This window comes from Bactrocera tryoni, chromosome 3, assembly GCF_016617805.1.
Source record: "Bactrocera tryoni isolate S06 chromosome 3, CSIRO_BtryS06_freeze2, whole genome shotgun sequence".
NCBI lineage: Eukaryota > Metazoa > Arthropoda > Insecta > Diptera > Tephritidae > Bactrocera > Bactrocera tryoni.
Window position 1 is genome coordinate 62,484,695 of NC_052501.1, and position 25,176 is coordinate 62,509,870.

At 35.6% G+C, this 25,176-nt stretch overlaps 3 protein-coding genes across 5 annotated transcripts; 2 read left to right on the forward strand and 1 right to left on the reverse strand.

The window, feature by feature from the left end:
* The first annotated feature begins 1,100 nt into the window (after positions 1-1,100).
* LOC120770446 lies at positions 1,101-3,330 on the forward strand. The gene is made up of 4 exons (XM_040097919.1): positions 1,101-1,508; positions 2,259-2,402; positions 2,471-2,606; positions 3,093-3,330. Exons 1-4 carry the CDS (start codon positions 1,349-1,351, stop codon positions 3,175-3,177), a joined length of 525 nt encoding a protein of 174 aa, XP_039953853.1. The 5' UTR covers positions 1,101-1,348; the 3' UTR covers positions 3,178-3,330.
* Positions 3,331-3,376: 46 nt separating this feature from the next.
* Positions 3,377-8,071, reverse strand: LOC120770445 (parkin coregulated gene protein homolog). Its single transcript, XM_040097918.1, has 5 exons — positions 7,810-8,071; positions 7,522-7,700; positions 6,174-6,345; positions 5,831-5,980; positions 3,377-3,563 (listed from the first exon to the last, which is right to left on the reverse strand). Exons 1-5 carry the CDS (start codon positions 8,069-8,071, stop codon positions 3,403-3,405), a joined length of 924 nt encoding a protein of 307 aa, XP_039953852.1. The 3' UTR covers positions 3,377-3,402.
* Positions 8,072-9,454: 1,383 nt separating this feature from the next.
* Positions 9,455-18,702, forward strand: LOC120770023 (heterogeneous nuclear ribonucleoprotein U-like protein 2). 3 transcript variants are annotated; one of them, XR_005704909.1, is made up of 12 exons: positions 9,455-10,074; positions 10,208-10,243; positions 10,363-11,151; positions 11,221-11,997; positions 12,157-12,656; positions 12,734-12,862; positions 14,787-14,958; positions 16,191-17,089; positions 17,156-17,345; positions 17,404-17,483; positions 17,560-17,924; positions 17,979-18,702. XR_005704909.1 is itself a non-coding variant. In XM_040097120.1 (11 exons), the coding sequence occupies exons 1-11, from the start codon at positions 9,942-9,944 to the stop codon at positions 17,695-17,697; spliced, it is 3,843 nt and encodes a 1,280-aa protein (XP_039953054.1). In that variant the 5' UTR covers positions 9,455-9,941; the 3' UTR covers positions 17,698-18,702. The 3 variants fall into 3 exon arrangements, 2 of the variants coding, with proteins under 2 accessions (XP_039953054.1, XP_039953056.1); XM_040097120.1 differs by having other exon boundaries at positions 17,560-18,702; XM_040097122.1 differs by lacking the exon at positions 10,208-10,243 and having other exon boundaries at positions 17,560-18,702.
* Positions 18,703-25,176: the final 6,474 nt, after the last annotated feature.

Consider the following 25,176-nt stretch of genomic DNA (forward strand, 5'->3'; position numbering starts at 1 on the left):
ACAATTTATTTATTTCGGTGACAGTAGATTGTTTGGGCTCTTAAGATATTTACTTGCTCTTACTTATTTCCATTATATACTCGAATGCATACATACATATATATATGTATATATGTATATAATTAATAGAAATAAGAAGGCTAAACTTAATTTTACCTGTGTCAAAACATTGTGGTAATTTAAGCAAAACTACTATATATATACACATGTACTTGCATACATGCATATGTATATGTATATACATTAGTTATCAGTTAGAACATATTTAATATTTTTAAATCAAATAGATTGATATATTTTCTTTGTTTGAGCAATGCAACCTTGTTATATTTAGAGCCACATACGCCATATTGAAATAACTTAAAAAGGAAACGTCAGATACAGTAAAACATTCTTAATTCTTTAAATTAAATAAAGATAATTGAAAGTTTGCTTAGGTATATCGTAAAATCGTAGAAGTTTAACTTCTGTATATTTCAGATTATGTATATATAATCTTAAAAATACACTAACAAACAACACTGTTTAGATAATACAAAAGTTGTTAGGCGAGTCACACTTACCAAAGTGATTACAACATTAGTTATATAGTACATACATACGTGTTTCTAACTTTAACTGTTTTACTTATCAATGCCATATTTATAGATCTGTGTATAACGTGATCTTCCTCACATATGAAATTTTTACTAAAATAGAAAATGTCCATCCGTTACTTGTAGCAAAATAAGTAAACCTAGTTTTTCTTCTCATTTTCTTTTCAAAGTGCGTAATAAAAATAATAAACTTCATACTCCATAGATAAGAAGTAATAATTTTGTATCTACTATAAACAATATTATGTAGGTACGTATGTATGTACTTACACATATGTATGTAGATTAAACAGTTCATCTTAGTGTTATATTTCAACAGCCTCTACTGACCACTAACAGCACCGGCTTTGACACCCGCCCCTAATCTACAACTACTTATCACATACATACTTACATACATATGTATGCATATGAATTTTCTTTGCGTCACGGACTCATCCGATTCATTTAATCAGCAAATGAAAACAATCGAACAGTGTACTTATAAATCTCAGCCGTATGTTGCCAACAAAATCAGTTCAATTTTGAACATCACGAGCGTTGAAAGCAACATCTTGCTATTCTTTATGATTTTTTGCAAGTGCATACAAATGTATAACCGGTCATTTGTTAAATTTTTTAGATTTAACTCAAAAGTGTTGTTTTACTGATAGTAAAATTGTTTGTGTACAGTGTCAAAAATATTAACCAAAAAAGTTATTTCAGTGCGGAAAGGACAATACTTTTTTGTTATTGCTTAAAAAGACGCTTGAATGGTGGTTATAAAAAGTGACGAATATCCAAACATTATACTGAATTTGCCAAGAAAACGAAATTGTTTGCAAGACTTATTAAAAAGTGACTTTACAGTTCACAGCGAATCACATTTCACTGACAAACCCGTTATTTGTGATATACTAAACAATTGTGAAGGTATGAGCTTTTTAATTTTTTTGTTAAATATTTATATATACAGGAATATGAGGAAAAAGCTATTACTTTATAAACATTTAAAATTAATTTTTTTTAATATAAAAAGACTAAAAAAATTGTGTTTTGGAAAAATTATTAATATGTATTTCACTAAAATCACATTGTTAATCCAAACAGGCGAATAGAGAGTAAGAAGTTAACAAGTTCATAACCAAAAATTAAAATAAAATGCATAAAAAAAATATATTTATTCTACATATCACAGAAAGTTATGAAGAATTTAATTTAAAGGCAATTATGTTAATAAAATAAAAAATTAAAGTGCCTCAATGTTCTAATAAAATAATAAATAATACACATAGTATATTTATTATACGAAGAAGTGGGTGTTATATGTTTAATATTTGTAAAACAAATTTTGGAAATTTATAAAATTAAATAATTCAAAGTCTCAGAAAAACGTGCCAAATCTAAAATCAAATGCCTATATACGCATACACTTGTTTTGTTATCGCACCATGCTTCGTTTATCAGCTGTGTAGGTTCATAGAATTGACCTCTAAAACAGTTTTAGTATTTTAATAAAAAAATATGTTTTTTTTATTATTTTATTTATTTAAAAATTGTGTTTTTAATTTCATCGTTATTTAAATTCCGAGTATTTCCACGGGCATGTAACGAAATTTGATTTGTATATATGTACATACATGTGTATTTATATTTTCGTTTTACTTTTTTTGCATATTGCAGACTGTTCAAAAATGGCCGCTTTGCCCCAAGGAGCCTTTGCCGCAAGTAAATTGCGCGAATTAAATAATAGGGACTTACTGATAGCTCGCATAAAGAGCAACACTGATAAAAATGAAACAAAAAATATTAATACTAATAAAAAATGTAAGTTGGAAGTCTTGTATTTAAAGCAATATATATTTAGATTTATTAAATTTTCTTACTTATTACAGTGACTGAATATACACCGGCAAAATATAATGATAAGTTGATGAATTCTATTTGGGGTTTCTACAATCGTTATTCTCCCCACAATATAAAGGGCAACGAATACGAATTTTCGGAAAAAGACTATATTATGCAACAGCAGTAAGTGTATATGGAATAATTTTTTCTTATCATTTCATCATTGGTAGACTCTAATGTTGGTAGAAATTATTCTAAATCTAAATATATGTGTACCTTATAAGGGAAAAATATTAAAATAACATTTCTGTGTATGCAAACCCACCTTTTGGACTTTAGCAGCTTTTAATTAATTTGATTTCTCATTAAAAAATTATGACTTGATTGCTTGATTTTTAACGTAAAATTTCATGTACGGTTTGGCGAACAAAAGTTTTAATTTAATTTAATATTAATATTTTAACTGACTCATTGAAGATCTAAAATATCTATATTAAAAATTAAAAAAAAATTAAAGTATTACAATTTAAGTTATTCACATAAGTTGCACTTATTATTGTAGAGACCAAATGTGTTTCCATTTTGCTGAGGCAGCTTTTGTTTAAGCTACATTGTTTTGAATTATAAATTACAATTAACACTAATTGTTACTCTCTTATTTTCTTTCAGCATTGCTGTTGCATCCTACGCTATTGCTGAAGATTTGGCAATGGCTCTACGTTCCGGTAAGGAATGGGATTTACGTGAGAAGTAAAGCAATACTATTTTTTAATATTGCTTAAAATTTGGCGCAAAAATTTTTTTATACTTTCAATTATTTAAGAAATATGAATTTGTTAAATGATCAGTAACTTTATAAATTGATTTATGAATGAAAATATATTCAAAGCAGATGATAGCATAAAAACGCATTTGATTTTCTAATAAGTTTTTTTTACATACAAATAGGTATAAGAAAATAATTCAATATTGACGTAATTCAATTCAAATAACAGGACTCATAAGTGGGCACCATATATTTGATATTTATGAAAGCATCTTCGCCGCCATGTAACTCCAACACTTGTAAGGTCTCATCGATGAGATCTCCGAGATTCATATTGGTGCGTTGAGCGTAGTCTATTTCATCGCCGCAATTCACTGCAAAGAAGAGGGAAATTAATAAGAGAGTTGCAAATAATACAATTCCCACATTTGCACTTTTTAATATTAAGCTTGCGAATCACCCAACTCATATCCAGGCAAATATATAGGACTCCTTTAATTAGGAATTTATGTTAAATAAATAGTAGTATATGTAATGTCAAACTGGTGGCTGACTGGTCAAATTTTTTTGAGTCGAAGTAACCATAGCTCGCTTTAAAATCTATTCACCTGCATTGTTTACTCAAAGGAAAAAAAATATAACGCTCATTGGCCGACCTGTTCCGAGTCGAACGACTATCGTAAAACTTTACAGCTCGTTTCGAAATATGTATTATACAGTTTCTTAAAACGGAGCAGAAAACATTGATTATTTGTTTCCTTTCTGATCTACTCCGAGCTAAATCGAACCATAACTCACATTAATTTCACTCAAAGACAGTTTCTTCAAACGAAAAAGCTTTATTGCTTTTTGCTCGATCTGTTCCGAGTCGAATCGTAACCTTACAGCTCGTTTTGAAATAATTTCACAAAAACCGCTTATCCAAAGGAAGCAAAGAAAAAAAAGTGCAGATATACCGTTTATTAAAACGAAGCAGAAAACATTGATTATATTTGCTCATTGCCGATCTACTCCAAGTTGAACTGACCATTGGAAACTTTACTCCTTATTTTGAAGTCATTACAGAAAAACTGTTTATTAAAATGAAACCTTTTTGGTGCTTCGCTGAACTGTTCCGAGTTGAACCGACCATCGACAAACTTGACAGCTCGTTTTGACGTCAACACAAAAACATCTTTTTTAAAAAGGAGCAGAACTGCGTTTTGTCTAGTTCTACATATTGGTCTTTCGGTGAGCTGTTCCGATTTGAACCGACCATCGGAGACCTTCACAGCTCGCCTTTAAATCACAAACATATTTATTAAAAACCTTTTCGCCGGAGTTTTTGCACCACAGAGGGGTTGAATCTTTTACCCTTTCATAATCAATATATAGTCATATTTGCACAATTTAGTAGACAGTTTGATTACAGCCATAGTAGCGTGTCGGTCCACGTGCCAAGCCATGCGTAATAAAAAAATAAAATTGTTCTTTGCTGACAATTGTCGTCATCAATCCCATCTTTCAACGAAATGAGCTCGACTACAAAAAAAGGGTCCATTATTTATGTAAAGTATACATTTGAGACAAAAACATAGTTCGAAATACTTGAGGACCCCTTAGTTCATTTAATGTAATTTCATTCGATGTGAGTAATCATCTAAATCTGTACTTGTTGATAAGTCTGGTTCAGTAAGTCAGCTTGCTTATCATTAGTTGTCAGCGCGGTTTCATATGTGTATGTATGTATGTACTTGCAGACATACATATGTATGCATGGTCACTTAGCTACAGATTTCGCATTTGTTTACTGCATTTTTGGTACAAGGTTATATAGTACATACATACATACATATACATTTCCCTATATATTGCACTGTTGATAGTTAATAAATCTCAGTGCATTGACAAAAAAATAGTTTTACTTTTGTTATCTGTACATTAACAACAATATGTATACTTAGACAGATGCCCTTTGTCGATACGTCTAGACTCTAGAATGAAACAAAAGGGGTTAATTGAGAGCCGATAATTTAGATTAGTAACAATAAACACATATAATGCATATTTTTATTGATGATATGTATGTATGTACATAATATACATATTATATATATGTATATATTTTAATTAGTTTAATATCTTTGATTAAAAAACAACAGTTTTTATTGGATGACTGAACACAAAATAATAATTTAAAAAGAAAAAACGTCAACTTCCGTTACACCGAAGCTATAATATCCTTCACATATAAAAGGTGTCCGTACTATACTATAGTGGTCCGATCTGAACAATTTCTTCGGAGATTATACAATTTCTTTGGGCAATAGTCCATGCAGAGAGACTATTTCACGTATATACAGACCGGTCAGACGCACATGGCTTTATATGTATATATGTACACTATAAGATCTGCGACGTTTCCCTGTGGTTGTTATAAACTTCGTGTCTAACTTAAAATAACCTGCTCAAGGCTGTATTTCGGCCCTGATGAACACTTTGCTAGAGTTTTTACTCATGAATGGAGTACTACATATTCAAATGGGAACAGTTTTTAATGATTTTTTATAAGAAAACAAAACACATGTAACTAAATTTTGAGCGCAAAACCCAAATATTTGTGGCATTACATAATTAATCGTCCACTTTTAATTTCACTCACCGTTTTTCACCTTGAAAGCATTAAACATGGGCAGCAATTGTCGATAAAACGGCACCAAAGCTGGACCCACCATATCGGAAGATATAACAAGTTGTTGTATTATTTTTAAAGTTGTGCACATAACCTCCAAATTGCGTGTGCTAAGTGCATCTATAAAGAAAGAAACGCAAACAAAGAATCCTAATCATGTTTTTGGCGTTAAAATCAAAACCGCGTTACGGTCATAAACACTTTGGCTTGCGGTAGCCTACATTAAGGCGCACGCAATCACTTCAATACATATGTTACTACATACATATGTATGTACATACATACATATGTATATTAACTGCTTAACACTTACTCTTAAGTGGTAATATTAATTGCGGTACAACGGGATGAATTTTCTCGCCACCAGCAACCAATAAATCTGTAACACCTTGACGAGCATATGTCTTATAGGGGTGCTGGGTCTCAGACAGACCGTCAAAGAAGAGCGGCAAGTAGAGGCTGTAGTCGAGTTTGTCAATATCCACCTTCGAACAAAAGCTGTTATAGTAAACTAAATACCAGATATACTACTCAAATATATCGTTATGTGTATGCATGTACCAGATATTTGTATGTATGTATATATAATGAGCATTTACGTTCGTGTTACATGCCAAGCACGCCTTTGCACGCAACAAAAAATGCAAGAACGCAAAAAACATATTCAATTCCATTTCAATTACCCGCAACACTCGCCCATCTGCTCATAAGCATGTGCCCTTTCACAGCACTTGCTTTTTTGAGTGAGGCAGGTGTTCGTAGGTGTATACATTTTTATAGAGTACACCCACCTGAGCAATAAATCCGCGGTAAAATATTATATCTCTAAATGACAACATTGTCGTGCGAAATTATTATTATTTTTATTTATTTATAGAAACTTTATATATGCACAGCTGAACTGTTTATTTGAGGAATTTGCATTCTGTTGCAATAAATAATCCATCAATCAAAATCAAAATCTGCATTTGCAACGGAAATTGAGTTCAAAATTAAGTTTTTGGCAAGTTATATACTGCAGCTGTATTAATGGCAAGCGAAAGTGAATTATAATTAAAACTTGAATATTCTACAGATTATTATTTTAGGTTAGAAATTTATTATTCTAGAATATGTATGTAAATATAAAATCAAATACATATGTATGTACATATATTCAAAATTTATTATTTTTGATTAAGTACGTATTATTTTTAATTATACCAAATTTTTCTCTAAGGGTAGTATTTATAGTACTGAATTAAAAAAAACTGCAAAGTTTTTTTGTTAAATTGTATGTATGGCAATGGAAAATGAGCTGCTTAGAGCAGTTTAGGATTATTATTTTAAGTTACGAACTTAGTGAATTTATGATTATTTTAGAATATTGGTAATTATATAAAAAAATAATATTTAAATATCCTTTCTTATAATATATAATATAAATATTAATTTTTTAATCTATACTTGCTGATTCTTTTTAGATAAAGCAAACTTTGATCCATTGCATAAACATATTTATTTATAGTTTCAATTTTAGACCTTTGTAAATAAAAACAAATTTTCATTTTCAATTTTTTTTTTTTCAAAATACAGAAAATAGTGTTTTATGGACATTAAGTGCGTACACAACTATATATGTATTTATACATATATGTATGTATGTATGTATGCAATCTTACCGTCCAACCAATTTTATCACCTCCACATAAATACTCCATTTTTATAGGCAGATCCCCACGATCAAAATACATGCGAAATGTTGTTGTAGAACGCCTGTGACTATCACCACCGTTGAAATTGCTTCCGCCCAAATCCAATTGTAAAGTGGAAATGGTTTTCTTTTTGCCGCCGTTCAAATCTGAAATTCATATCTTCATTATCTTGCCGTTACATACATACATACACACACATACATACATATGATAAAATTATAAATTTCTAATAAAATCATTAAAACCGATACATACTTTTTCCATTCACTTTTCCCCGTGCGCTCGCGGGTGCTGGTGGCTCATCTATTGGTCCATGTACAACCACAGTATTTTTCTGCATCGATTGCACTGAAAATGGTGGTACACAACGGGCCCGTTGTGCAGAATAGTTTGCGAAAGGGCGTGTCGTTGGTGGATTTGCCGATTTAGACCGGTATTTGGTTGATTTACCATAAACATTACATTCGTGCGATTTTGGAATATGAACACGTGCCGTATGTAACATTGCTTTTAACATTTATTCTATTTATGAAATGAACTTTAATAATGGAATTGTTGAGTAGGGGCGCTCCCAACACTTCAAAGGGTAAACAATAAACTAAAGTTTAAGGACTCGCTACTAACTACTAAAATCTAAGGAATTTTCTAGCGTCTAGTTGGTATGTATTGGAATCAGTGTAACGAATTGGTGTGGGTGGTAATCAAAACAAAACGTTGCTAGGCTTAAATCGAATAGTAAACAACTTAATAAGCTTTGAATAATTTGTTAGTGAGGGCTGTTGTTTTGCCTTTTTAGTATTTATTCCCTACAAAAAATGATACTAATATATTTATGTATTTATTATTATACTCTCCCAATATGTTGCTACAGAGAATAAAAGTTTGGTTTATCGTACATGTTGGAAAACGTAATTAATTGTGGTTAAATTGAAAGCCATACAAGCATAGATGACAGATATTTCAAGATTTTACATCAATGTAGAATAAATATTTTGTTTAGAGAAGAAGACTTTTATACATTATGCAATACCCTATCCTAACGGTAGCTATTTTTTAAATTCGTTCTGCAATAACCCTACCATCTAATTGCAGAATGCAATACACTCTATTCCGAAATACGTCGTATAGATATTGAACTCAAACCAGTTTGTATAGAGTGGCAACTTCCCCTATCCGATTTGTATGTATTATACAATGTCTAGAGTATTAATAATTTCCGACAATTATTCTGGACCTGTCTGAAATTGTTAAACTTTGAATATAAAAATTAGAATTGTTCTTACACATACAAATATACATTTACAAAAAAAGGGTAAAATTTAGAATAGCATCCCCGGATTTCGGGGATAAAATGGGTATCAATGGAAAGGTGACGTTCTCCAGATCACGAAAATATATATATATAGTTGCCGCTGACTTATAGTTTTTAAAATATTTGCATTTAAAGTTAAAAAATTGACAACTTTTAACTTGATAATTTGTATATTGTGAATAACTTTTTCACTTATATTGTGCACTTTTCACTTACTAACACTTCACTATAACGTTTCGGTATATTCATTTTTTTAATATTTGTTGTAAATAAAGCTTTATTAAAGTTATCAATGTAAAAGTTGTCAATTTTTCAACTTTAAATGTATATATTTTTTCGTGATCTGGAGAACGTCACCTTTCCAGTGATACCCATTTTATTCCCGAAATCCGGGGATGCTATTCTAAATCCCAGCCCAAAAAAACCCTTTACCTAAAGAACTAATTATAATAATTAGCCACTTTTGTGGTTAAATTATAGCTAAGTGGTCTCTTGAATACGGCAACTCGTAACATTCTAGCATCTGCCATTCCAATTCACCGCCATTTTTTCGGAATCGCGCCGCTCGCTGCTCGTTCATGTTTGTTCGTTCATTCGCGCAACGGCAACGAAGAAATTTTCAATGATTGGTTAGTCTGTGTGAAAAAATATTAAAATAGTGCAAACACACACATAAAAATACTTAAAAATATTTAAAAAATACTATTTTTTGGTTATATTTATCATATTCAATGGAAGTATTACGCAATTTTTGCAAAAAGTGCAGAAAAATACATTGAGAAAATTTTGCAGGGTGACTTGTATGATTTTCGCCACAGAAATCTTTCCACCACCTCAAGTACTAGGCAAGCAACGAGTAGAAAAGCAGCCGCCGCAGTAACAGCGGATTGCGAGAAACGCATTCGCGCCGTTTCTCGTTTTGTGAGACCGCGAGTGACCGCATTTTATTCTTTACTTACATATGCGTCTAGTAAATAATACTAACTGAATATTTAATACTTATTATTAAATTGTCACAAAATAAGACGGCAATAAATAATTTAATTATTGGCAAAGGGTTCGCACAATAAGTAATATGGATGTATCCAAATTGGATAAGATGAAGGTGATAGACCTTCGAAAGGAGCTGGAATCGCGTGGTCTTGATACTAAAGGTGTAAAAGCGGTTTTGGTAGAACGTTTAAGGGCTTTTCTAGAAGATGGCATTGGTAAGTTTTTTTCTTATAAATTATAAGATTACGAATATAGCATTATGTTCTAGCATATTTTAATTACTTTTTGAAGAAAAATTTTTGAAAGAAACTTATGTGATAAAATATTTCGATTTATTTTAAACAATAGCAATAGAAAGGGAGACTTCATTACGAAAAACGAAAGGTGATATAAAAAATTTTAGCTCATATAGACATACACATTAGATTTCGGGTATTTTGACTTATAGTGAATAATTTTAAAAGAAAAATCATGATATTTATAATACATATATTTCGTATCAGGTTCTGCACCCGGTACACCAGGAACTCCTGGTAGAAGATGCCGTCGTACTCGGTCCATGACCCGCTCTCCTTCACCTTCACCAGTAAAAATTGCAGCAGTGGAACCTAATTTGGAGACACTAGCTGAAGAAGATGATAATGCTAACTCTGAAAGCGCTCCTACTGAAGTTGAGGGCAAGGAGATTTCCAGTGAAATAGAAGCCGTTGATGAAGATCAAAATCAAAACCAAGAATCGGAAGAAAACGATCAAGAGGAACACACAGAATACGAGGTTGTTGAAAAAATTGATCAGAACGGAGAAGATTCAAAAGGGGAAGATATTGAAGAAGAACCCGAAAATGAAGAAATAGAAAATCAATATGAGGAAGAACGTTTAGTAGATGGGAAACTTAATAAAAGCGATATTGAAACGGTAGAGGAGGACCAAGATAATAATGACAAAGAAATGGAAGTTGATCAAGATAATGAACCAAAAGAAGCAGTTAGAGAGGTTACTGAAAAGAACAATGAAAAGGAGTTGGAAGAAAGTAAGCCGGAAGTTAGCCGTGATAAACGCTCCCATTCACGTTCACATTCCAAAGAACGTCATAATCGTTCTCATTCCCGCTCACGTTCGCGTTCCCGTTCTCGGTCAAAATCACGATCGCGCTCTCGATCCAAATCTACATCTCGCACACCGAAACGTCGAAGCGGCGCTGGTAGTCAAAGTACACCGTCTAAAGCAGAAGAGGCAACAAATCCTGAAGATGAACCTACCATTGAAGACAAGCAATTTGGTTTAAGTTGGTGTAAGTTAATACCACATTTATTGATTACAAACTTTTTCATATTTTTGAATAATTGTTACGGTTTTTTAGTCGATTCCGATTTACATCTGCGCATTGATCCGGTAACGTTCACATCGGCGAAGCCCATGTCACATGAAATATATTCATTGATTTGGTCTGGTGCACGAACAAATTATGGTGTGCGTGAGGGTAAAGTATGTTTTGAAGTGAGATTGGCAGAGGAAACCCAATTAGTACGTGCACATCAGTTCCGCGATGAACCCCATGTGCGCGGCTTTCGTGTCGGCTTTTCTTTGCCTGACACAACTTTATTGCTGGGTGAAGCAGAAAATTCATTCGCTTATTGTGAGACCGGTCGCAAAGCTACTAATTCAGAATTTACAGAATTTTCGAAACCATATCAACTTGATGATGTAATAGGATGTTATTTGGATTTAGAGAGTACGCCTTGCAACATTAAATATACCTTAAATGGCGAAGATCTTGGCATGGCTTTTGAATTTGACAAAAGTATTTTGGGAGACAATGGTGCACTATTTCCACATATTCTGACTAAAGGTTATGAGTACCATGTGAATTTTGCTGACAATGAAAATTTGCTAGCGAATGTGGAGAGACCGAAACGTATGCGGCGCATACCGAAAAAGGAAAAAGAGGTTGAGAAAGAAAAGGATAAAGATAAGAATGAAAAACCCAAAGGAGAAACCAGTAAGGTCTCGGAAGAAGGTGGTGCAAAATCTGAAGAGGAAGTTGCTGCTAAATCGAAACCATCAACCCTTGAGGACGAGGAAATGGAGGAAAAAAAAGATGAAGGCAATGAAACAACAGAAATTCAAAAAACCGAAGGTGAGACTTTTTATTACAAAATTGTGTACCAGAGCACAAGTTTTTTTTTTTTTGTTAGTAGGAAGGGTTGTTGTACACTAATGTAAACTAGTTATGCAGTTGAATATTTGAATTTTGTTCAAATAGAGTTATTATTCAAAGCATTACATATCTTTTTAGAACCTAAACCGGCAGGCGAGGAAGCTGAACCAACAGAACAAAAAACGAGTGAGAAAGCTGAAAATGCTGAACCAAATGGTGATGACCACATCGCAGTTGAAGATAAAGCAGAAGATAAAAAAGAAGCTGAAAATGCAAAAGATAGCAAGAAAAAGAATGAAGAAGATGTGGATGGACCCTCACCAAGCAAACGTAAACGTCTTGATGATGGTAAAGAGAAACGACGTGAGTCTTCCGATGAAGATGAATATGAAGAAATCATACCGGAACCACGTGAGCCAGTCTCTCTATTAGTCGGTTATGAACTGATCGCATTGATACCAGAAGAAAAATATGTGCCTGGTCCGCAGCGACCTAACAGTCGGAAGGAATGCGAAGTTATTCTGTTAGTAGGCCTACCCAGTGCTGGCAAAACCCATTGGGCATTACAGCACATCAAAGAAAATGCCGAAAAACGTTATCACGTGATTGGAGCAGATTCATTGATTGCCAAAATGACCGTAAGTAGATGAAATTCCGACACACTTTTTAAGCGTAAAAGTTAACTTATTTTCATAAATTATTTAATTAATTTCAGATTGATGGCGCGCCACGTAAACCCTTACATAAGGGTCGTTGGGAACGTGTCTACGAATTATGCTTGAATAATTTGTCTCCATTAGAGGAGATTGCAACCAAGCGACGTCGCAATTTCATACTTGATCAGGTAATTCGGTATTATTCGGTTGTTTTAGGTTGACAAAGTCAAAACAATAAAGTTTTGGTGCAAAAGGCTAACAGCAAAATTAGTAGGAAAGAAAAGGTTAAAGAAAAAAGTAAGTTCTTGTCAAAAAAAAAATCCCTTAATCTTGGTATACATATATGTAGTTGGGTATGTAGACATTTTCACGATGTGTAACTCCGTACTTGAGTTTTTTTTTATATTTTTTTTTTTTTTTTTTTAATATTTTTGGAAAAGTTGTTGGATTGCGTGTTTGTTCTGTTTGTAAAAGAAGAATACATTATGTATTACACTTCGACGCAAAGTAATAAGTGTGGAACCGTTTATCAACATCTTTGAAATCGCTATTATATATATAGTTTTCAAGAGAATCTAGATTGAGCAGATCTTATCATAACGCTACAACAAATATAAAATAAGTCTTACAGACATACCCTTATTTTGGAAGAGAAAGAAGAAAATATCGCACATGGACTGCCAGCAGCCTGCGCCTTATTTACCGCAAACGCACGAACAATGGCTCCAACTGCTTTTCCAAACTCGCACCTTCAGACAAACAAATGTATATATATATTTTTCTTTACATTTGTCTGAATATTATCAAGGATTTTTTTCATTTGGTATTTGCGAAAACAGATTTAGTTCAAACTCGTTTTTTTTTCCTACTAATGCTGTTAGCTTTAAAGCAGTTAAGTTGAAAGCAAGCAATTAAAGTTGTAGAGAGTGTTTGTTGAGCCATTTAGATTCTCGAAAATTAATACCTTACTACCTAAAATAGGCAGCAAAACGAAAGCATAGCATTTATTTCTTTTATTTTTTTATTTGTTAATTTCATAATATGTTTGACATATTATAAATATTATTTTCGTCCTAATTATTTAAGCAAAACAAAAATTTAATTTTGTCCCTCTAAGAATTTGGTTGCGTTAATATAACGCCTCTTAATACACACACACACACTTTTCAAGTTTTTCATGTATTTATATTAAAAAAATCTATTTTTTTAAGTTTAATTTGCTATTAAAAAGTCATTAATTGAAACCAAACTGCCGTTAAAAACTTTGCTTCGAACGCAAGTGATTTAAGGCAGCAACAAACAAAAGCAAGTAAGTTTTAGATATGTAAGTTGCTCGTGTCACTATCATGTATGTATATACACCGTGAGTATAATTGGGTAGTGTTTAGTCAGCGTCATCACCGGCAAGCAGCAGCAACAGTTAATTTATTGTAATCGAAGAAAATGTGAATTACTTAAATCGCAATGGGAAGAGGAGCGTGCGGCAAGAATGCCTGTAAGTACATAGAAGCCAGAAAGAATACATTGACGTACACTACTAGTGCTGTTATTGCGTTATTGCTTATATTATTTGAATATTCCTTTTGTCTAAGCAATCTACCACTAGATTCATCCGAAATGCGTGCCATTCATATCTTATGCGTCCAACAGAGAGCGTCATTTCAAATAGTATTTTACATGGTTTAAAAGCTGCTTATTTATTGTGATGATAATGTTGGAGGTATGTTTGTAGTATTAAGTTATCCTAGCACTATCGGTTTGGGTTTATTTACATATACTATGAGAAACGCGATGGCCGTTAAATTTGAAAACAAATTGTATTCAATCATGTGTGAGGAAGTATATACAGTATAAGATCAGAGATGTTATGTCATTTAAATGTTAAATACAGTATGAAAGTATGCAATGTGTACAAGTATATTAGAAACGAAATGCGCCAATCAACACTCGCAACAACTCGAGCAACATTTATGAAATGTTATTTACTACTACTTCTACTGCTGATGTACCTACAAGCATAAAATCAAAATTGATAAAACAAAAACTTAATTTCTACTACAACAACAATTTGTCAACCAACAACCTCATCCACATGTGATCATGATTTTGTAGACCAATGCATACGCATCCGCACAACGGCGCAAAATGAAAGGTTTCGGCGACTTCAAACGCATTGCTGTTGTTTGCATACCAAATGAAGAAGAATTGAAACGGCGCAACACTGAGAAAACAGAAAAGGGCAATGCTAATACAATTAGAGAATCAACATTAAATAATTTACGAGGTAATTATCTAAAATGAAAAAAAAATAAAATAAATAAAGCAAACTAAGAACGTAAGCACGTATTGTAAATCCACAAAGAAAAAAAAAAATAATGATCCTTCAACAATTTTTTAAATCATGCGTCTGAAATTGCTAAAATAATAGAAAATGCGAAAAGTGTTTGTCTCTTAAAATAATTAGGTTTTCAAATTACATTTTCTGCCTTTTTAAGTTTACATACATGTATATTATACTATTTTCTTAACAGTTATAAAGTATTTACGCGCTTTTTGTGCGTTCATGCAATTATTTTAATTAGTCAGTGCATATGTAAGCCATTTTATATTTTTTATATTTTAATTTTTTAATTTACAGGTTTTAACACAATATTATTATATTTGTGTACTACATTAATATTTTATACGTATATGTACTTAGAAGTATATGTATATTTGTTTATACCGTAATTTTCTGTATTTGTTTATTTATTAAGTGCAATGTTAGCTGCTACAATTTGCGTGTGGACATCGGAACTTTGTTGGATTTCAAATATCCACACACCAATTTCAAAAGTGAATACACATCTGCCACAACATTGATTTCAATGAAATCCACGAAACACTCTTTCTGTTGTTATTTAATCTAAACATTGTGTCTGGCTATTTATATCCACTTTTTTATACTCTTCGAGACACTTCTATATTAACTATATTCATTAATATGATTTTAAGATATCAACTGGTATTAGCAGTATGTAAATGTATTTTTTTTTTGTTTTGATAGACATTTTCATGAAACCGACTTCGCCTGTGAAAGAGTCCTGAAAGTGATGATTTGCAATTAATGCAAATATATAAATCCGTTCCATTATCGCCGGGTTGGTTTTTATAACTGCAGCTGTAACCATTTTTGACTTTTAGTTAAGTCTTGGCTAAGGAATACTCCGTAAATTTTGCTTCCAGTCATAGCCAATTCGTACAGGGACTCTTTATCTATATATAACATTTTCCTCTTTACCACTTAAATTGTCGATTGACTAGTTTTCTGTGTGTCCACCTTTTACTTTACGATATATTCCTGCCAGTCCAAGTGATTCACAAGACTATATTCGTCTCTTAATCCATCTTAATAGGTGATCCACGCACTGTATTTTAATTTTTTGTTGTAGTAAAATAACTGAATTCAAAAAAATCGCTTAATTTGTCATTTATGTCAAACTCAAACAATTTTATTCTTTGGAAATTTGCTTACAGCCAACTTTACGCTGCCATCAATTGATCTGGATTGGTTCGACGAAGTAATCTACACTGACCTTAGTGGTGATGAGGCTAAGGCGGAGGTCAAACGTTACAACGAGAAAGGCAAGAAGGCTTTGGATGAAAGTCAACCGAATAAACGCAATCGGCGTGATCATCGTCAGCGCGGAGATGATCGACGTCATCGCGATGGTGGTGGTGGCGGCAGCGGAGGGCGACGCGATTTTCATCGTTGGAACGATCGACGCGGTGGCGGCGGTGGCCACTCAGGTGGTGGTAATCGCTGGGGCGGTGGCGGTGGTGGAGGTGCTCCCGGCTACCGTTCTGGCTGGCGAGACGATCGCGGCTATGGTGGAGGCAGTGGTGGTGCAGGTGGTCGTGGCTATGACAATCGCAACAATCGCTATAGCAATGGTCCACAGAACTGGTCGCAAAATAATCGTGGTTCTAATCGCTATGAAGATCGTTATAATCGCTCGGGCGGCGGTGGAGGTCGTTATGATTCTGGTGGCGGCGGAGGCCGTTACAGTTCTTATGGTGGAAATAGCGGTGGAGGCGGAGGTGGTGGCGGACGAGACTATCGTGATCGCGATCATAGAGAACGCAATGCAGGCGGTGGTGGTGGCGGCGGTCGACGTGACAACTATCGGTCCGGTGGTGATAGCCAGCGGGATTTTCGGCCTGGCCACCGCGACAATCGTACAGAAGATAGTCGCGGTGGCTATGAGCGTTCGGGTGCGACCGGCGGCGCGGCTACAAAATATGGCAGTAATACAAATAATGCTGTCGGCAGTGGGAGCGCCCATGGTCAAACTGGCTACCATGCGCAGGGGCATGCGCAACATAGTCAGTACAATAGCAACAAATCAGCGACTACAGGAATGGGAGGTGGCAAGGTGAGTTTAAGATTTCTATTGAATTTTCAATTATTTTTTTTATCAATTTGTTATTTATCTGGTTAGGGTTCCTCGCAAAGTGGCGGAAAATGGAGCTCCTATGGCCAGCAGCAGTCACAACAACAACAACAGCAACAGCATCAAATGTCCAGCGGCGGCAATTGGCAACAACAAACGCCGCACCATCAACAATATCAACAGCAGCAACAGCAACCTGCCGCACAGCAACAGTACTGGGGTTATGGTGACATGCAAGGTGAGTGGCGAATTGTGTGCTTTTAATTCACATTTTGACTGACCATGCTCCTCCATAGGTTATGCCAATGCTCAACAAGCACAACCATGGGGAAACACCGATTCAAGTCAACAACAAGATTGGCTAGCATGGTGGCAGGTAATACCGAACATTATAGCATTCCAAGAAATATTTATGTACATATATTCACCAATAATTATGGTATTTTTTTTAGCAAAATCAGCAACAACCCCAAGCGACTGCTGGTATGGGCAATGCCAATGACGCGAACCAATATTGGTCACAATACTCCTACCAATCGACAATGACGGGCAATGGTAGTACTGGGGTTGACGCTGCTGGGAAAAAGTGAATATCCTTGCAGCAGCATGCGCAGTGACATAGTACAATTTCAATATATAGAAGGGGGGAAATAAAAGGGAAAAGTAAATTACAAATTTTATTGTCGTACACATGCATACAACGCGTTGAAATACACTTACAATAAAACAACTTACAACAAACCCGTGGAACATACATACACACACACACATAAAGAAAAGAGCGGTGCAGAGATCGCGGGAATGCTTGAAAGCATATGTAAAGTAAATATAGTTTTGAATTAAACATTGATTACATGCCTATATACACCAGCTCATGACATGAAAAGACACAAATCAACGCAATTAAAAAGAAAAGAAAAAAAAACAGTTAAAGATACTAAGTTACTTGTTGCAATATGCCGCGAGACGCATCTTTATTCAACATCAGCCATGGACAACTTACATTCTAAACATGGAAAATACATTCAATAAAAATAATCTATGTATATGACCCTCCGCATAACTACTTATCAATAATTAAATATACCAACAACTCCCGTCATTTTTGTATAATTAAAGTTAAGCAAATTAGCGTATAAAAAGTATGAATAACTTTCAGTTTTAATTGCTTTCTTACATTATTACTGCTGCTACAAGTTTTTATCATTTTACTTATTCTATGTTCTTGTTCATTTTCGTGGTTATTTGCAAACAAACTAAATAATAACGTATCTCTTTTTAGTTATTCAACTTTTATTTTTAAACTTTAAAATGTTAAACCATCGTTGAAATATGAAAATTGGAAACCGATGTTCTTCAACTTGGCCTTTAAATTATTCTTGTTACACAGAAAGATTGTCTATTATCAAAAAAACCTTCTAATTTTTATTAAAATTATCTTTTTCAATTGAATATTCATATATTATTAAACGAATAGCTGAAGCAATAGTTCACTGAAAATAAGTAAATATTGCATAAATCAAAGAACAATTGAAAATTTAATAAATTTAAGAATTACTAAGTACATGCCGTAAGTGGTAAAAAAATCAATATAACATTGTGTTTACTTTATTGTAAAGGAGGAAATTGTTGCCGCCTTAGAGACATTGCACTCACTGTGCGCTAAAATGGTTGAAATATAGAAACATATTCTCATAAAAGACAAATCTTAACGGATTGAATTTCTAACGTTTTCAGTTGGAATTTCCAAAATATGGGCAAAATATTCGCTAAAACAATTCACATTGACATAAAGAAAATATATTTTTTTAAGTACTCATAGAACCAAACGAATTAAAAAAAAAAAAAACAAGGGAATTTAAGAAAAATATTTACGCCATGTTATTGTCCTTTGAGAATCAACAAAGTGTATTCAAAAACCATGAAATAGTATACATAATATGTACTATACCGCTATGGACAGAGACTTAGCGCACTTTCTTGTTGTGAAATACAATACTTCATAACGTTATAGTTAAAGAAAGTAAAACCGTTATATTGCTAAAAAGCTATTTATTACTTCACTAAAAACTATAATAATTCAAAATACTTAGTTTCTTATAATAAGTATACAATTTATGGTTCAATTTACAATCTTAAGTCAAAATTAACTTGGACAAGTATTTAGCGCACTTTAAAAGATCTATAAGGCAAAATAAATATTATTAACAAGTAGCGTGAAATTGTTTGCTATTATATTCACCATGGATAACACTTTGTGAAATAACCGTTATTCTTAATCAGCGATTCACAGCTGCGTGGCAAGCTTTCTATTAACCTTTGCCATCTATCCAAAAGAATGAGTTCCATCTTTCCTCTACTGCTCAAAGCTCGTTGCAATTTCTACATTTTCTTTGCCCATTTTTTCCTTTGACTTCATTACATAAGTTTTCGATCGGGTTTAGATCTGGACCAATAATTGGAATTTTTTCTTGCGTAAATCAGTTTTTTTTATTACCTTTCCAATAAGGGCCCGTTATCGCGCATAAAAATTCATTTTGCCATTACATATACATCATTGGTATATTATTCCTTAATATATTAAGATATGCAAATTTATCCGTATTCTCTTCTATCTTTAGTAGAGGCGTGGAGTGGGCCTTGAAAACGACCCCAAATTTTTAAATTTCCTCCACCGCACCTTACGGTCTTTTTGGTATATCTTGGATTGACTTCTTGCTTTTTCTCTTGATGTACAAATATTTTTCCATCAGGACCAATATGGTTTATTTCCGTTTCATCCGCAAAAACCATCATTTTTCAAAAATTTCAATCTTTGATCTGTGACTATGAGCGAATGCCAAACATACATATATGTATATAACATTCTTTTTCGAATGTAGTAGTTTTTTTATCTACCTGGCTGTCTCCGGATCGAAAAACTACCAACCAGATCGATCATGTTGTGATAGACGGAAGACACGTCTCCACTGTTTTAGATGTGCGCGCGATCTGAGGTCCTAACATCGACTCAGACCACTATCTTGTTGCAGCCACGATTCTCACCCGCCTCTGTGCAGCAAAAAACGCACGCCAACAAACACAAGGAAGGTTCGACGTCGAGAAGCTGCAATCACAACAGACAGCCGAACGATTTTCTACTCGGCTTGCACTCCTGCTCTCTGAGAGCACTCGTCAACAACTCGGTATAAGGGAACTGTGGGACGGAATTTCAAACTCCTTACGTGCAGCTGCAACCGAAACCATTGGTTTTCGGAAAGTGCAAAAGAACAGCTTTTACGACGAGAAGTGCCGTGTCGCAGCGGAGAGAAAACAGGCTGCCCACCTCGCAACGTTACGATCGACAACAACACGCGCGGGATGGGATAGATATCGAGAGTTGAAGAGGGAAGCGAGACGCATTTGCAGACAGAAGAAGAAAGAGGCTGAAATGCGTGAGTACGAAGAGCTTGATAAGCTGGCCGACAGGGGTAATGCTCGAAAATTCTACGAAAAAATGCGGCGGCTTACAGAAGGTTTCAAGACCGGAGCATACTCTTGTAGAACCCCCAAAGGTGATCTAGTGACCGATGCCCAGAGCATACTTAAATTATGGAGGGAACACTTCTCCAGCCTGCTGAATGGCAATGAACGCACAACACCAGGAGAAGGAGAACCCGATTCCCCAATCGATGACGATGGAGCAGACGCTCCATTACCCGACCATGAAGAAGTTCGAATAGCAATTGCCCGCCTCAAGAACAACAAAGCGGCAAGGGCCGACGGACTGCCGGCCGAGCTATTCAAACACGGCGGCGAAGAACTAATAGGGAGCATGCATCAGCTATAAGTCGCTCATAGTCGCTCATAATTCCCGTCCTGCTATATGGTGCAGAGGCTTGGGCGATGACAGCAACCGATGAGTCGACGTTACGAGTTTTCGAGAGAAAAATTCTGCGAAAGATTTATGGTCCTTTGCGCATTGGCCACAGCGAATATCGCATTCGATGGAACGATGAGCTGTACGAGATATACGACGACATTGACATAGTTCAGCGAATTAAAAGGCAGCGGCTACGCTGGCTAGGTCATGTTGTCCGGATGGATGAAAACACTCTAGCTCTGAAAGTATTCGACGCAGTACCCGCCGGGGGAGGCAGAGGAAGAGGAAGACCTCCACTCCGTTGGAAGGACTAAGTGGAGAAGGACCTGGCTTCGCTTGGAATATCCAACTGGCGCCACGTAGCGAAAAGAAGAAACGACTGGCGCGCTGTTGTTAACTCGGCTATAATCGCGATGTCTACGCCAATTAAGAAGAAGAAGAAGAAGTAGTTTTTTTATGCTCACACGCCCGAAAAAAAATATTTTCGCTTAAACGTCTCCGCAATAGTCTACTTGACACGTTTAAGCTGCAATGACTGCGACCATTGTTGCGTGTGAGGATTTGAAAGGATCAGCTTTACATTTTCTAACAACTATTTTGTCCTCACGGTGAGTTGTTTTGCGAGGGGGCGCCTTACGAATTATGTTTTAAGATAAAAAATTGGGATCACTCTTAACATTTTTATGGCATTGTACTTCAATTTTCTAGAACATTTCACTATATTAGCAATTTTTACTTAGTTTGTACCGTTTTTGTAAAGGTCCTAAATAATTCTTCTCTTTTTTTAATTCACAGTATTTTCCTTTTGTCATTTAAATAAAATTAACTATTAATTACAACTTCATAACGTGCTGAGAGCGGTTATTTGTTAAATCAAACCCAACTAATGACGGAAAACTAAAAGTGTGCTAAATCGTTGTCCAATGAATTTATGGCGAAATTTAACAAAAACGTATTAGCAACATCTGAATCAATTCCCACTACAGCCGGTTGTACGCACCGGAATTAACTCGGATTTTATCCGACCAAGGGCTGTTTTTTTCGGCGATCTAACCCCGTTAGGATCGGTAAGTGTTAATCTTTGTTTCTCGTCACTGGAGCAATGCCTTGCAGCTGGGTTGCTCCGTATCCTCCTGACTCGTGCTGGCATTGAGTCCAACCCGGGCCCGAAGGAATTTTTTCTGCTGCGTTAGCGCAAAAAGGCTCCATCCAAACACCACCTCGGTCAGGTGTAACACATGCAATGGATGGAGACATCTTAAGACCTGCTGAGGCCTTAAGACTCACAGGGAGTGGACCACGAGTTACGTGGCCCCATGTTGCTTACGCAATACTACGACACTAGCCTCTACGCCTGTGCAATCTGCACATAGTTCGCGCGCTGCGCCGCCACTTACCCCGAGGGGTCAACAGAGGACCTCCACGGTCTCAGGAGCTCAAACAGGCAACATTGCTCCCACTCTAACTTAACCTAAACCAAGCTAAACAGCCGTTCAGATCTTCTGAGTTGTGCGGTTTCAACGTGATAAGTAAGGGTCGCGAGCGAGATAATGGTGGTGGCCTAGACTTCATATTGCACAAAACGACGCGCGCTACTTCGTGGTGAAAACCGTCTGGTACTAGGCGACTTTAACGCGCACCACGATCTTTGGCATTCCTGCCTATCAAACGATGGAACAGATTGATGATTCGACATTCTGCACAATGAATGACGAAGCCCTCATCAGAGTTATGGGCTAACTCTCGCATCAGACCATCTGCCCATAATTATCTCGATCAAGAAAGCACCTGATTTTTTTCTGTGGACAACCGTACCTTCGTTAACTTTAACAAAGCAAACTGGGTCGGCTTCACAGAATTTACTGAGAGCACCTTCAACGCTCTACCCATTCCTAAGACGTATGCGTTGGCGAACGTCGATTCCGCAAGGTGGTCGCAGCAGCTATCGCTCGCTTCATTCCGGCTGAAAGAATAGCAGAAATCCGCCCCAATTTCCCATCCGAAGCAGTCGTTTTAGCTAATGAGCGCGACACCTTACGCCATGCCGATCCCGGGGATCCTCGAATAAGGGATCTCAATTTGGAGATTCGGCGAATGGTAAACCGTCATAAGTGACGAAATGGATAGAGCACCTGAAGTCCTGCAACCTCTCCACCAACTGCATGCATACTCATGTGTTAACCGACGGCTGCGCAAAATGCCAAACGACTGCGTGCCACTTACTTTCACCGATGAGGAGGTTCAGAATGCCATCAACAAATTGAAATCATCAAAATCCACTGGCCCTGATGGAATCAGCTCAAGCTATCTTGCAAAGGTCCTCAACCTATCGCTGACTACTCTTCAAATACCCGATGTGTGGAAAGTCGGAAGAGTTGTCCTACTACTTAAACCTGGGAAACCCACCAACAAAGGGGAGTCCTATCGTCCGATAACTCTCCTCTCCCTGGTAGTGAAGACACTTGAGGCCTTGCTACTCCCGACATTCACTCACCACCTGAGCCTAGCCTGAGAAAAATTAAACAGGGGGCTCCGCAGGGTGGTGCTCTCTCCCCGTTACTGTTTAACTTTTACATCTCGAAACTCCCACAGCCACCACAGGGGGTTTCCATAACTTCGTACGCAGATGATTGCACGATATTGACGTCGGGCAATGGAATCGATGGCTTGTGTTAGAAAGTAAACAACTACCTCTCCGACCTTTCTCGCTTCCTCACTGCACGGAACCTCACACTTTCCCCCACCAAATCCACAACGACCAAGGACGAAGCAGTATAGACCTGAACTTAATATTGCAGTCGATGGCCTCAAAATGCCGACTGTCAATAATCCAAAGATTTTAGGTGTAACTTTTGATAGTCTATGCTCCTTCACTCCCCATACGGCCGCGATTATCGCCAAGGTACAGAGCCGCAACAAAATCCTCAAATCGCTAGCCGGCAGCACATGGGGAAAAGACAAAGAAACGTTGTTGGCAACATACAAGGCAATCGGCCGGCCGGTCCTCAATTGGAGTTTGAAGTCAAATCACCACAAATCACAGACGAAGAGCTCGAAGTGCCGCGAGAAACGCGAGTGACCCTAACGCAGTTTCGTTCTGGATATTGTAGCAGGTTAAACTCCTACTTATCCAGAATAGTCCCCGATATATCCGATATATGTCCTGCATGCAATGAGTCTCCGCATGACACTGGCCACCTCTTTGCATGCCCTGCCAAACCTACTCATCTAACACCCCTTTCCCTTGCGTCCGACCCGTTGAAACAGCACATTTCCTGGGCCTCTCGCTAGATGGCGTCGACAACAACATGGATAACTCTGACCATCCTAACCGTGATTGATAACCGTTAAAACAACAACAACAGCAACATCTGAATGGATATGATAACGGTTATTTTCCTAAGCATTTAAAGAGGCGTGAGAAGCAGTATTGATCAATAAAAAATTTATGGAAATATCGCTCTTTTACAAGTAACAACAATATTTCTAATTATGAATGCAAGTGCACTAAATCTCTGTCCATGCAGTATGTACATAAAAAGCTAACTGATAAATACAATAATCGTTTGTTCTTGTAAATTTCATTAAACATTTTTAAAGACAAATCGGTAGTAAATACTTATTTATTGCACAGTAGCCATATACATACATACGGGTGTATAACGTAATGCCGACAATCAAAATCTCGAAATTTAGAATCCCGATTGTCGGTGTTTTGATTTGTCGGTATTTTTATTTGTCGGTATTTTGATTTGGCTGCATATTTAAATTTTGTCGGTTTTTTGATGTGTCGGCATTTTGAATTTCGATATTTTGAGGCATTGTTGATGTTGTTCTAACCTTTATCTAATCCCCGTTTTGTTGGTAATGTTCAAATTGGTTATCATGTAACATTGTTGTGATTCATCGGCAGAGGAAATGAAATCAAATATGGAGTGTGTATGTATGTATGCATCAACTAAATGATGATATTTGCCTTTGCTAATTATTGAAAATGCAAAGCGTATGATAACAATTGGGAATGTCAAGTGCTTTTGTCACTTATTCCTGTGTGAACATACATATATTTTGGAATAAAATCATGTTTATTCCTATTATAGAGGGTACAACAAAAGGTTATCACATTTTTTAGTCTATCGAACTCCAGGTACTTGAACTTTATTATAATGATGTTTTAAATATACCTATGAATGTTTATATATATTTT